This window comes from Capra hircus, chromosome 25 (genome assembly GCF_001704415.2).
Source record: "Capra hircus breed San Clemente chromosome 25, ASM170441v1, whole genome shotgun sequence".
In the NCBI taxonomy this organism is placed as follows: Eukaryota; Metazoa; Chordata; class Mammalia; order Artiodactyla; family Bovidae; genus Capra; species Capra hircus.
In genome coordinates this window covers 9,868,875-9,882,698 of record NC_030832.1, presented here as the reverse complement: position 1 = coordinate 9,882,698, position 13,824 = coordinate 9,868,875, and the positions used below count along the sequence as shown (strand labels likewise).

The 13,824-nt window shown below is 48.4% G+C and overlaps 1 protein-coding gene across 1 annotated transcript; it reads right to left on the bottom strand.

The window, feature by feature from the left end:
* RMI2 (RecQ mediated genome instability 2) lies at nucleotides 3,302-8,765 on the bottom strand. The gene is made up of 2 exons (XM_018041067.1): nucleotides 8,429-8,765; nucleotides 3,302-4,441 (listed from the first exon to the last, which is right to left on the bottom strand). Exons 1-2 carry the CDS (start codon nucleotides 8,724-8,726, stop codon nucleotides 4,254-4,256), a joined length of 486 nt encoding a protein of 161 aa, XP_017896556.1. The 5' UTR covers nucleotides 8,727-8,765; the 3' UTR covers nucleotides 3,302-4,253.

Sequence of the window (13,824 nt, the reverse complement as noted above, 5' to 3'; positions counted from 1 at the left end):
TTGGAAGGCGATTCTGTCCACGGCGTGTCCTCCGGATTCTTTTCCTCCTCACCATTAAATCACATACAGCAGGCCACGAGACAAAATGCTTGACTTTTTTCTCGTGGTCTTTCCTTCTTCCTGCTTCACCTGATGCATAAGAATTTTGTGGTAAAACTACAGCTTTACAAGAATATGCAACAGAAAGATTTAGGGAACTCAGTGATCCAAAACCAGCTAAATGAGCTGGGTTTTTTTTTTTTTTCTTCTCTCTCTCTCTTCTTTTTTTCTTCTAATGTAAAGCAGTTCCAAGAAAAGTGAAGTCACAGCCCAGGGTGCTTATTTTCAGTTCTTAGAAAAGAGCCAATTTCAAAAGGGAAGCTTTGCAGCCGGAGCACACAGCCTGCCCTTGTCTGGTGAGGGGAGCTTGCTGATAAACCAACTTTGATTTGGCATCAGAAAACTAAAACCCCCACCCGAGATGTGTCTTCATCTGGTGATGTCAAGGAGGAAACAGGAGGCGAAACAGTGAGAGTTCTTAATATTCTGGCAGACCGCAAGAGCTCAGCTAACAGCTAAGACGCCGAGAGGGCCCAGGGCCAGCTCCGAGCCCCTGGGGAGCCATCAGCGTCTGCAGGGACTTGTCGGAAAGACACGGGCACCCTCGTCTCCCCACCTCCCACACTCTTAAGGTAGTTCACTGCCAGGCAGCCCTATTGGCCCAATCAGCGATTTTTCATTCAGGCGTTTGTTACCAGAAGTTAGGTGAGGACGGAGCAGGCAGGATATGGTTCTTAGCAGCCTGGGTTGGTCTTGGAGCAGAAGAGCCGGCTTCAGATAGAAGAGCCTGACCTCAACAAGGCAGACTTCAGTTTAAGGGCTTAGGGAGGCTACCGTACAACCAGCTCCAGGGTTACTATCGGGAAATCCAGGCTAATTGTGGAACAAACAGTTGGCCCAAGAATCTTAGGATAGAGATGGCATGGACAACATCAGAATGCAATGTCAGTGTAATCAAAAGCAAATGGTCAACTCTTTCCCAGCCAGGGGGAGCCTAGCGAAACATGCTGACTTTGTCATAGGGTGTCCTGGACAGGCTCCAAGAACAGGAAGAGGACATTGGAAAAAACGCTAAGGAAATCTGAATAAAGGGTAGAATGTGGTTAATAACATCTCAGTGTTGGGTCACTAATTGAAACTAATGTGTCATATTTGTGTTGATGTTAATAATAGGGGAGACTGGGCACAGGTAAATGGGAACTCTTTGTACTGTCTTTGAAATTTTTCTGTGGACCTAAAACTATTCTAAAAAAAAAAAAATATATATATATATATACATACATATATATATTTTTAAGAGGCAACTGAAGGATGTGAGTCTGAACTTATTACCAGCAATAATCATTTGGGGCCTACGGAGTGCCAGGCACATGTAAAAGTGATTTACACACTTCCTCACTTATTCCTCACACCAGTGCTGAGAGCTCAGTATAATCTGCATTTTATAGATGAGGAAACTAAAGCACAGAGTAGGTGGGACAGATGAAGGGCTCATATTCAGGTCTACAGGGCTGCAGAGGTCCCGATGAAGCTCAGCAACATTGACCAAACTCTGAACATAAACTGACTCGAAACAAACTTCAGACAGGCAACAAAACCCAGACTGGCAGGAAAAACAATATGCATTTTCCAATTTCTCCACCTTTAAAAGAAAATGCTAGAGTTAAAAAATATAGCATATCCAGGGACTTCCCTCGGGGTCCGGTGGTTAAGAATCTGCCTGCCAATGCAGGGGACGTGGGTTCGATCCGTGCTGGGGAACTAGGATTCCACATGTTGTGGGGCAGCTAAGCCAACGTGCAACAACTAAAGAGCCTGCCCCCTGCAACTGGAGAAAGTTCTCAGTCCTTAACGAAGAGCCCGCTCAGCCAAATATGCGTGTGTGATTACATATATACTTATGCATATGCATATGTGTGTATTTATGTAAATATATATGGGCTTCCCAGGTGGCTCAGTGATAAAGAATCTGCCTGCCAATGCAGGAGCCCTGGGTTTGATCCCTGGCTCAGGAAGTTCTCCTGGAGAAGGAAATGGCAACCCACTCTAGCATTCTTGCCTGGAAAATCCCATGGACAGAGGAACCTGGCAGGCTGCAGTTGGGGTCACAAAAGAGTTGGACACGACTGAGCGCCACACACACACATATATGTGAGCTCCTCACACTGCTGAGGGGAAAGCAAAATGCTGTAGCTGCTTTGGAAAACTGCTACAGACTGAATACGCTGTCCGCTCCAAAGGACCGCAGGCTGAATGTGCGCCCTCGCTCCGCCCCAAGTTCATAAGTTGAAACCCAGCTCCAGTGTGACGGTTTATGGGGCCTTTGGGAAGTGAACGGGATGGGATCAGTGCCCTTATAGGAGGCCCCTGGGAGAACCTCAACCTCTGGCATCACACGAGGACATGGGGAGAAGGCCTTGAATCTGCGAGCACCTTGACCCTGGCCTCCAGAACTGGAAAAAGTAAATTTCTGATGTTTTTAAGCACCCCACCCCCGCACCCTGCTGCAGCCTATGGGGCTTTGTTATAGCAGACTGAGGCAGTCTGGCAGTTTCTTACAAGGCTAAGACATAGGCTGACCATATAAACACTAACTGGGCTCCCAGGCATTTACCGTGGTGTGTTGAAAACGTTATGTCCATACAAAACCTGTGCATGAATGTTTACAATAGCCCTATTAATAACTGCCAAAAACTGGAGTCAAACAGGTGTCCATCAATAAGTGAATGGATAAGCAAACCATGGTACATCCATCCAATGGGGGATTAGTCAGAGTAAAAAGAAATGAGCTACAGAGTTACAAAACTACACAGAGGAACCTTAAATGCATACTGCTAACTTGAAAGAAGCCAGTCAGAAAAAGCTACAGACTGCAATTCCAACTATCTAACATTCTGGAAAAGGCCAACTATGAACGATGGAGACAGCAGGAAAATCAGTGGTTGCCAGGGGTTGCAGGGAAGGACGAACAGTCGGAGCACAGAGGACTTTCAGGGTAACAAAGCTATTCCCTATGATGCTGTAACGATAGATATATTATGCGTACTGTATGTCACAAAGACTGACTCTTGATCTCATCGATGGACTTGAGTTAATAATAATGTATCAACGCTGCCTCGTTGATTTTAACAAAGGTATCACACCAGTGTAAGATGTTAACAACAGGAAAACTGAGGGCATATAAAGTACCTCACTATAGGTTCTGCTTTTTTTCCCCCATAGAAATCTAAGATGCCTAAAAAAGAAAATCTATATAAAAGAATACAGCATAGGAAACAATTTATTGGTGGTTAAAAATCAACTCCAGCAAAAGCCTACAGCAATGGGGAACAAAACCTGACCCCCTCCCTCCCTTGACATTTAAAATCTAAGGAAAAGTGAAGATTGGGTAAGAAGCAGAGAGCAGCCACCCAACATTCAATACAATCACAACCAAACTCCATTCCCTACAGAAAACACCGTGAAGACTCTTATCTAACCAGCAGGCTGCCCCTCGTGGTGTCTCATCAAAAGTTATGAGGCAGGAGTTTAGTTCATGCCTGCAAGTCATTCTTCATCTTGATTTTTGTTTCAACAAGAAGTGCTGAGGGTGTTTCAACATCCCCAGTGGAAGGAAGAAGGGCAGGCATCCATGTCCAGCTCTGTGGAGACGGGACCTCACGTTTAGGGCTGAGTGGCATCTGAGGCAGGAAGAGGGCTGTCTCTGAGAGGCCCCAGAGCCTGCAGTCAGAAAATGCTGTTTGACTTGCAGGCTGGATATGGAAGCTGTGGATGGAGGAGACGCGGGGTCATGAGGTCATTCCTTTTTTACGCAGCCTCTTTTCCTGCCCATAACCACGCTTTTCATCTCCACGGGCCATGACTGAGGTTCAAATTCGGCCTCGTAAAACAGGGCCTCGGTGGTAATGGAAAAAGCATCATCACTTGTAAAACTTGGAAAATGCACCATGAGGTTTCTATGTGCTTCAGGGAGACAGAATTAACACAGAGAGAGCAAAAAAAAAAGAGAGAGAGAGAGAACAAAACATCTGCTTTTCATCAGCAAACAGTCAAAGCAAAGGGCAGCAGGGGCTGAGTTCACCAGAGTGTCCCAGCATTTAGCGGTCCTGCATCTGGACTCCTCAGAGCAAAGCTTTCTGATAAACCTTTGAGAAATATATATCGAGTGATGTCTATGAAATCCACATGGTAAGAATGCAAGTTGTTCCAGAACTTCAGTTGTTTTTTTTATCACCGGTTCCAACATCATCTAAGGAATATATATGCCTGTGTAAATCTTCCACTTCCAGCTCCCACAAGCTTTCGTGGAGGGGATTATCTGAAAGATCTGTCATCTTCACAGCCTGCAGGCAGGGCTCGGGGCTGCAGGCCTGAACCACTCCCATCACCATCACATACTTTCCTGGAAGAAGAAAAGCTGGGTGGTAAAAGTCCACACTGATAGAGAAAATACAAACAAACCAGAGACAGGAGTCCTTGAGAGGGTTTAACTTTATCAGGGAGGCAAACTGGAGACCAAAAAAAAAAAAAAAATGCAGACAGTAAATACCAAAATGCCAAGGTGATTAAAATACATATATATCAATAGTAAATTCCACATTTAACCTAGAGAATGATAGTAAATTCCACATTTAACCTGGAGAATGATAGTAAATTCCACATTTAACCTGGAGAATGACATCCGTATCTACTTTGGCTTCTGGTTTTCAAATGTTAAAATCAGAGCACACTGCATAAAGCTATCCTGCCCAAGAAATGGAAGAGATGCTCATACCAGAGGATGAGTTGTAATTCGACAGTCTGCTCTAAGGCAGGGCCAGAAAGCCCTGAGCTTTTCCCTTCTCCCTGTTCTTGCTCAATTCACGAGCCTGCAACTGGTCTCCATGCACAAGGCTGGTCCTCTTTCTGCACAGACAACTCCTGACAGAGGATGGCTGGATGGCATCACCTACTCAATGGACATGAGTTTGAGCAAACTCTGGGAGATGGTGAAGGACAGGGAAGCCTGGCATGCTGCAGTCCATGGGGTCACAAAGAGTGGGGCACGACTGAGAAACTGAACAACAGCTCTGACAGTCCCAAAGCAAATATCTAATTCCCCTTCATGTTGCCACAAGAACTGGGCAGTGAAACCGTGTACCTCAGATTGGGACTACGAACCCAGCCAAAACCATGGCCTTCCAACTGAGATCATAGACCTGGTTTTGGGACCTAATGAAGTTCAGGTTCTTGATGTCTTATCGCAGAAAGAATTCAGTGAGAGACAAAGTGATAGGTAAGAAGTGGACTGATTCAGAGAGAAACACACTCCACAGACAAGAGTGCAGGCCATTGCAGAGGGCAAGTGCAACAGCCTCAAAATGGGGCATGGTTAGCTTTTATGGGCTGGGTAATTTCATAGGCTAATGAGTGGGAGGATTATTCCAACTATTTTGGGGAAGGCGGGGAGACTTCCAGGGGTTGGGCCACGGCCTACTTTTTGCTCTTTGATGGTCAACCTTGGAACTGTCATGGCGCCTCTGGGTGTGTCATTTCACTTGCTGATTGAGGATCAAGGTCTAGTTGAAGTTGACTTGTCTGACATCTTGGATGCATCTGACTCTAATTGGTTTATGTTGTATCCTCAGGCTGTGTCTTTTTTTCAGAAGTTGTGCCTTGCCCTCTTCCCTCCTGTTTCAGCAGGGGCAGCACCCCCCAAAACAGCCTATCGTTCCAGCTGCCTGGGACCAATCTCCACTGCCTTTTGCCGTCAGCTGGGCACACGTAAGCAAGTCATGGAGAGGGCAGGCTGCCATTCAATGATCTCATGACATATTAACCGCAATGCTCTTCCCATTCCCTTGGGGAAGTGGCTCTCCTTGAAAGCAAAACTTGGCCAGTCTTAACCACACAAAACTGAATTGTGTTAAAAAAAAAAACAACCCAAACACAGCAGGAAAAGCAGGCACGCAGCCAGCCTCCACCGCGTGCCCCTACAAGGCCGCTTTAATCATACTGCTTCCAACATCAGGGCTGGGTTTGCACCCAGGCCCCAGGGCTCTGACGGAAAGAAGCCAGGAGAGCTGATACCTTATCCACTGGGCATCAGCCCCTTGTACTACATACTGAGGTTTCCCTGAACCCATCTCTACTTTCGACCTGAGCAAGTGACTCTGGGCTCCTCAGTGACGGAGGCTCATTATAAAAATACACTTGACATACCCCTCTGAATAGGCCTGAAATACTGGGGGAGATGGAACCCTAGGAAAATGACTGAAGACCCAGGAAAGGAAGAACAAACCCACAGAGATCCCAATAGGAGAGGTAATCCACACACGGGAAATCTGCACACACCGAGGCATATAACACAAATAGACGGATGGCTGTGTTATAACACAACCCAAAGGGCTGATTGTTCTTGCTTTTCATGATCAGCCAATCTGGTTACTTAGTCTGGTTCTTTCTGCCCACAGCCTCTCCCCTGATGAGTCTCTCTCCACTGTCTCTCCTTCCCTACTGTGCCCCCTCCCTTCCCCACTTACTCCCTTCCATCTGGCCTTCATCTCGACCTCACAGGCCTGAATCAGTTGTCCCTCTTTAGCGCCCATGGCAGCTTGCACTCAAGCTCAAGCCTATGACACATCACTTTGTGTTTTACTGGCTTGCTTACTCTTCAGGCTGCCTGTCTGAAAGTAGTTATCAACTTGTCAATCAAACCTTGGTATTAATTGGCAAGAGGAAATGGCAAGGTCCAGGCATGCAGGCATTCAGGCCAGTGGGTAAGTCAGATGGGTTCGTCAACGTGCAATGACCACTGAGGTACCTGTGCTGTGCTCAGTCGCTCAGTCGTGTCCAACTCTTTGCAACTCCATGGACCACACCACTCCAGGCTCCTCTGTCCTTGGGATGTCCCAGGCCAGAATGCTGGAGTGGGTTGCCATGCCCTCCTCCAGGGGATCTTCCCAACCCAGGGATCAAACCCTGGGCTCCTGCATTGCAGGCAGATTCTTTACTATCTGAGCCACCAGGGAAGCCCACTCAGGTACCGACTGGTACCAACTTTATGCCAGGGCTGGAGCCACCCATGGGAGACAGTCCCAGCTTGCCTTCAAAGAGCATTGCCTACGGACCAAGACACCAAACAGCTCAGGCTACATGCTACACCAAGGGCAGGAAAACATTTTCTGTAAAGGATCGGATACTAAATATTTCAGGCTTTGAAGGCCACAAGGTCTCTGTTGCAACTATTCAAGTCTGTAGCTGTAATGAGAAAATAGCCCCAGACAATACCTAAATGATTGTGTTCCGTGAAGACTTTATTTATGGACCCGGATATTTGAATTTCTTATACTTTTCACATGTCATGAAATCTTTCGTTTTTTCTCAACTCTTAGCTCATAGGCCAAGCAAAAAGAGGTGGCACCCTGAGGTTTGCAGACCATGTCTAGATAAACACTGCAATGGAGGGCGGAGAGAGAGGGAGGCTGAAGGATGGAGCTGGGGTGGGGAGAGAAGCCTGCAGGAGCATCACATCGTAAAAAACAATGGTCACAACCCTCACTATGACCTAGGAGCTGTGCTAAGGCCATTTAAAAAATCTACTGAATCCATACAACAGGCAGCAACTATTAGTCCCTTTGAAAGGCAGTCCAGAAAGAACAATTCTCCAGGCAGAACATCCGAAAAGGGCCCGAGCCAGTTCAATCTAATGCTGAGAACAGTTGTCAGAAAGACACAGACCCCACCCTGGGGTAGTCTGGCCCGGTGGTTCTCAAAGTGTGGCCCCCAGACCAGCAGCACCTGGGAGATGGTTAGAAAGTTCTCAGCCCCACCCAGGCCAACTGTGAGGGTGGCGCCTGCCAGCAGTTTTAACAAGCCCTCAGTGTAAGTCTGATGCACGCTCAAATGTGCAGTTTAAAAGGAAAGAGTAGTGACTACAGCCTGACAGTCCCATGAGGCAGGGGTACAGCAGGGCCCCCCCCCCCCCGCCCCGACTCCTGGAAGTGGGGAGAGCTTCCCTAAGGAAGGTACCCTTGAGTCCAGTCATTAGGGATGAACAGAAGTTCCCCACTATGGTATTTTCCAACACTTGAGGCGGGGAGGGGAATCACGCCTGCGGAGGAGGCTTTATTCCTGATGCTGGGGGGGGGGTCCCTCTCCCGGAGATTCCAGCTGGAAAGGCTGGTGCAATCCTAGGAACTCGTATTTTTTAAATGGGCTGCGGGTGATGCTTATCATCAGAACGGCTTGGGTGGCGCCTGGCTGGGAAGGAGCAGGAAGGAAGGGTATGGAGCCTGGTGACCACCATGCTGCTGCTGCAGCACTGCAAAAGACCTGGAGGTGGGACGGCCTGGCCCCGCCTTCGGGCGGTACAAACCGAGGGCAGCGAGGGTTCGAATCCGGCTGTTACCTGGGTCGAGGCAGGGCCGCCCGCGCGGCACCCGCTCCAGGCCGCGAACCGAGAAGGACCCGCTTGGGTCCCGCAGCCGCGCCTCGCCGCCGCCGGCCTCCACCACAGTGCCTTGCATCCACACGGCCGTCAGCTCCAGCGGCTCGCGGCCCGCCGCCGCCCGCGACAACCGCCACGAGCCCGGGCCGCCCTCCGCGTCGCGCCGCAGCTGCTCCGCCAGCACCTTGAGCGGCGGCGACCGAGGCAGCCTCACAGCCGTGGTGCCGCTGACTGACAACGAGTCCGTGGGCGCCGCCATTCTGCCCCGCCTTCGCGTTCCCGCCAACTTTGATGAGCGGGAGGCCAGGTCCGCGGCTACCAATCAGGGGCGCGCTGGCGGGGCCGGGAGGCGGGGCCGCCACGCCGAGCGGCCCCACCCCCCAGCACAGGAGCGCGCTTGCGTATGTGAGGTAAATAAACGCCCCTCCCCATAAACGCCCCGCCCCCCAAGTTAGGAATGAATGGATGAAGTGAATTAAAAGAGAAAAAATAAATGAAGGAGGGAGATAAAGAACTCCTTGTCTCCACGTACCTCAAAATTTGGTGTGCACGCAAATCATCTGAAGAACGTGAGAATTCATCTTTACATCGCCTGGCCTCGTAGGGCTCTCTGAGGCTAATCAGTTCAGTTCAGTCGCTCAGTCGTGTCCGACTGAAGCTAATAAATACTAGCAAATACTGAAATGAACAGTAGCAATGATGAAGCTATGTTTATTGTCAGTTATCAAGAATCGAGTGGAGAGATAAGGTTGGAGAGAGGGACACGTACAGCTAGTAAAATTGCCCATTCTTTTATTACTATGTTTATTTATTATACTTTAATAACATTATAAAATAATTTAATAAGATATATTACTATATTTTTCACAAAAGGAATTCATGTTCATTATAGAAAATTTAGGAAAGGAAATCTAGAATCAGAAAACAATTATAGAAATCATTCAGAGATATCCACCCACTGTTGGTGTATTAGCATCCAGGTTTCAAACTATATACACACAAATATTGTTTTGTATATTGCTTTCAGTTAATAATAAGTATCTTTCCATATCAACAAATATCCCTCTGCTTCCTCTTGAGTGACTGTATAAGATTCTGTTTGTCTCATCACCTACATGACCAATAACCTAGAGGAGGACATTGGCTATTTCCAGTTTTTCACTTTATAAATCGTTACAGTGAAACTTACAGTGAACCTACTTTTTTGTTCATGTTTCAGATAAATTTCTAGAAGTGGAGTGAAAGTCACTCAGTTGTGTCTGACTCTTTGCGACCCCATGAACTATACAGTCCATGAAATTCTTCAGACCAGAATTCTGGAGTGGGTAGCCTTCCCTTCTCCAGGGGATCTTCCCAGCTCAGGGCTTGAACCCAGGTCTCCTGCATTGGAGGCAGATTCTTTACTGGCTGAGCCACAAGAGAAGCCCAAATGCTCCCTAAAACTTGCATGTCCTCAATCAGTCAAATCCTAAACCAACCAATCCTTTAAGTCAAGACCAGTGGTCAGGAGACTGTCCTCCTGGGACCTACTGCAATACCAGGCTTAGAGTCTTCATCAAGAGCTCAATTTTTATAAAGCAGCTAAGATGTATTGGAAAAGACCCTCATGCTGGGAAAGACTGAGGGCAAGAGGAGAAGGGGGCGAGAGAGGATGAGATGGTGGGATGGCATCACTGACTCAGTGGATATAAATTTGCCCAAACTCTGGGAGATAGTGAAGGACAGGGAAGCCTGGCGTGCTGCTTGGGATCCATGGGATCATAAAGAGTCAGACACAACTTAGCAAATGAACAACAAGAAGACATACTGAACAAGGCTCTGTCCTTAGAGCTTTGTAAGGAGACTGTACTACAAAGGTGGGGAAACTGAGGTTCACAGAAGCTAGGTGGCTTGCCTACAGCCTTCCTGGAAGTAGCCTCTGTAGGGTTCTGGACCCTCAACCCTAAGCTGTATAGTAACCAGATTCCTAACTTGGAAGGAAGTGGGGATTTTAACCAAGAGAGAGTCTCACCCCTTCTAACCTGATGGGTCCCTATTGGTCTTACCCAGGGAAGGCCAGGAAAGTGATGAGGAAGGGAGTAAAGACGGGAATTTCCCATTGATCTCTTGGCCTTCAAAACGCAGGTCTGGGGCTCCCGCCCAAGCGGAGTGGGCGCACCGTGCATCCCCCCTGGGAGCTGCTCTGAGGTGGGTGCGAAGGTGGTCCTGGGTGTGGTGGCAGCAAGTCCTCCCAGAGGGGGAAAGCATCTTAGGTGAGAGGGATGAAGAGGACAGGGAAGGGGGAACTGAGGCAGAGGGAAGGGGCGACCCGGAACTGAGTTGGAATGGGTCGCCTGAGAATGGGCGAGTGCCATGGAAGGAAAGAAGGAGAAACTGGGGTGAAGATGCAGCCTGAACCATACCTGAGAGTCTTTTCCTTCCCTACTCTTTGGACATGACTGGTACCTGAGACTTTGATTTGGGGCCCATTTGGTTTTTAAACTTCAGGAGGGATCACAGTATCTTGATCATCTTGCTTTTGCCACACCCACTATGTCCTGCTGCGGTAGGGTTTCTTCTGCTTGGGAACCTAGCCCTTCAGATCATCTTTGAGATTTTCTCAGACTAGATCAACTTCTAGGCTTAAAAACAGTGTGGGCTTCTTTGCTTTGGCCATAAGAAGGCTTTAGCCAACAGTGTTGAGCACGACCTAACGTCAGCATTCCCTCACCCATACAGAGGCTGCTGTAACCTTAGATAGAGTTGACCTACCCTGCTTTATGACTTTTCCTCTTCCTTCAGTTTAAATTATTCAGTTTCCTTTACCATGTGACTGCTTATCTTGACAACCAGTAACTAGGTAGTGTGACTGAGAGGTCTGTGTATTTTTTTCCTTAGAACTGACCTGGATCATGATTTTGAGATTAAATACCTATGCTGAAGCTGAAAAACAAAACAACCCCACAAGTCTGGGGACCTTCCTAGTGGTCCAGTGGCTAAGACTCTGAGCTCCCAGTGCAGAAGGTCCAGGTTTGATCCCTGGTCAGGAAAATAGATCCCGAATGCTGCAACTCAGAGTTCACACACGCAGTGAAAGATTCCGCGTGCCACAACAAAGATCGCAGATTCTGGGGGCTGCCACTAAGACCTGGAGCAACCAAATAAATAAATAATATTCAAAACACACACACACAAGCCTGAACATATCAGTGCTCAGTTTATAACCTCCTGATGGTATCATTCCTACACCTGGAATATGAGCATTCCAGGCAGAGTGAAATGCACCAGGAGGGCCCAGCAAGGAGAGAGAGAAGGAAGCACCAAAAAAACGGCTAGGATTTTAGAACAGCTGGGACACAGAGTGCAAACAGAGGAGTGGGAATAAAGGAGGTTGTGCTTACATAATGACCTCACTCTTTATCCCCGTTTTAACAGATGATGAAACTGAGGTTCAGGCCAATGACAAGGTTAAGGCCACACAGATGGCGAGGGGCAGAGTCAGAATTCAATCCAAGTCCATCTGACCCCACACTTCATGCTCCTTGGACCACACACACGTCTGCATCCCGCCTCCCCATCAAAGATGCCTCCGGACCTCTCTGCTCATGCTTCTCTCTGCCTGACACGCCTTCCCCCAGCTTCTCCCAGCTGGCTCAGTCACCACGTGCCTGCAACCACCAGGACCGCTACTCTTTAGGGAGCCCTTCTTGAGCCCACAACTGGAGTCAACGCCAACCTTGCGGATCAGGCAGCTGACACCCCAGTCCAGGGTTTTGCAGCCTCAGCCCCAGTGACAGTTGGGGCCAGGTAACACAGTGTTGAGGGAGTCGTCCGATGTGCCTTCTGGGATATTGAGCAGCATCTTTGGCCTTCACCTCTAGCTGCTGGTAGCACTGTCCCCAAGGTGGCAACAAAAAGAGGCTTCGGGTGTCACCAGTGTCCCCTGGAGGGTGAAATCACCCCCTGCTGAGAGCCACTGCCCTCATCTGCAGACTCGCCATGTTCTATCTTGAACTATAAATACTTGAGTCTGAGTCTGTTTCACCAGCAGACCAAAGGTTCAAACTCTGGGGCCAACAGCGGCCGAGCAGGTAACCCTGGTGGAGCAGTGACATGCTGGGCTTCGCAGGCCCCATTCGAGGGGCTGATCACACTCAGCCAATGGTTGCCACATGAGAACGTGGGTCCAAGCACTAACATTTTAATGTATAATCTCCACATTTAAAAAAGAGTTGGCAATATATTCAACTCTAAAACAGTGTGTGTGCATACTCAGTTGTGTCCAGCTCTTTGCAATCCCATGGAGACTGTAGCCTGGCCACGCTCCTCTGTCCACGGGATTTCCCAGGCAAGAAGACTGGAGTGGGTTGTCATTTCTTCCCCCAGGGGATCTTCCCGACTCAGGGATCAAAACTATGTTTCTTGCATTTCCTGCATTGGCAGGCAGATTTTTTTTTCTTTTTTTCTTTTTTTCTTTTTTATTTTTTTACCACTGCACCACCTGGGAAGCCCCTAAAACAGACAGACAAACATACAAACAAAGACTCTGTGGTCCTAAAGGCTGCCTGTGGTCATCCTGGCCCAAGGGCGGCCAGTCTGCAAGTGAGGCCCCTAGAAGGTGAACTCTGGTCCTGGCACTGAGCAGCTTGCGTGTTCATTTATGGAAAGCTCCTTGGAACCTCCTGCAAAATATCCAGAGGGCTGGGCCGAGTGTTTCACCAGTTCTAGGAGTTGCAAAATGGGTGTCTCAAATTATTGTCGTGAGTAGAAGCACTAGGGGTCTGCCAACGCATGCTGGGTGAGCCCTCCCTTGGTGGACGGCTATCTCCCTCCCCTCCTGCCACCCTTACCTGGGGCCTGGAGCCACCCTTGTGCAGGGCCTTCCCAGGCCCCAGCTTCCCAGTGAGACCACAAACTCCTGGAAGGGAGTTTCCTGCCACGAGGACAAAGGTAAGGCAAGGGGAACTTCTGTGCCTTGGCCTCACACTCCACCCACTCATTCACCAGATCAAATCAAAAATGCTTCTGATTGCCAGGAACAAAACCAAACCCTAATGTCCAAGGAAAAGAATTTGCTCTGAAAGATCATCCATGCAGTAACAAGGAGATCAAACTGGTCAACGTGAAAGGAAATCAACCCTAAATATTCACTGGAAGGACTGATGCTGAAGCTGAAGCTCCAATGCTTTAGCCAGCCGATGCGAAGAACTGACTCATTGGAAAAGACCCTGATGCTGGGAAAGATTGAAGGCAGGAAGAGAAGGGAACAACAGAGGATGAGATGTTTGGAAGGGACACTGATTTGTGACTGTTGTCAAGGAACAAAGGCAGAAACAGGATTTACAGGAGAGAAAAGACCCTGATGCTGGAAAGGATTG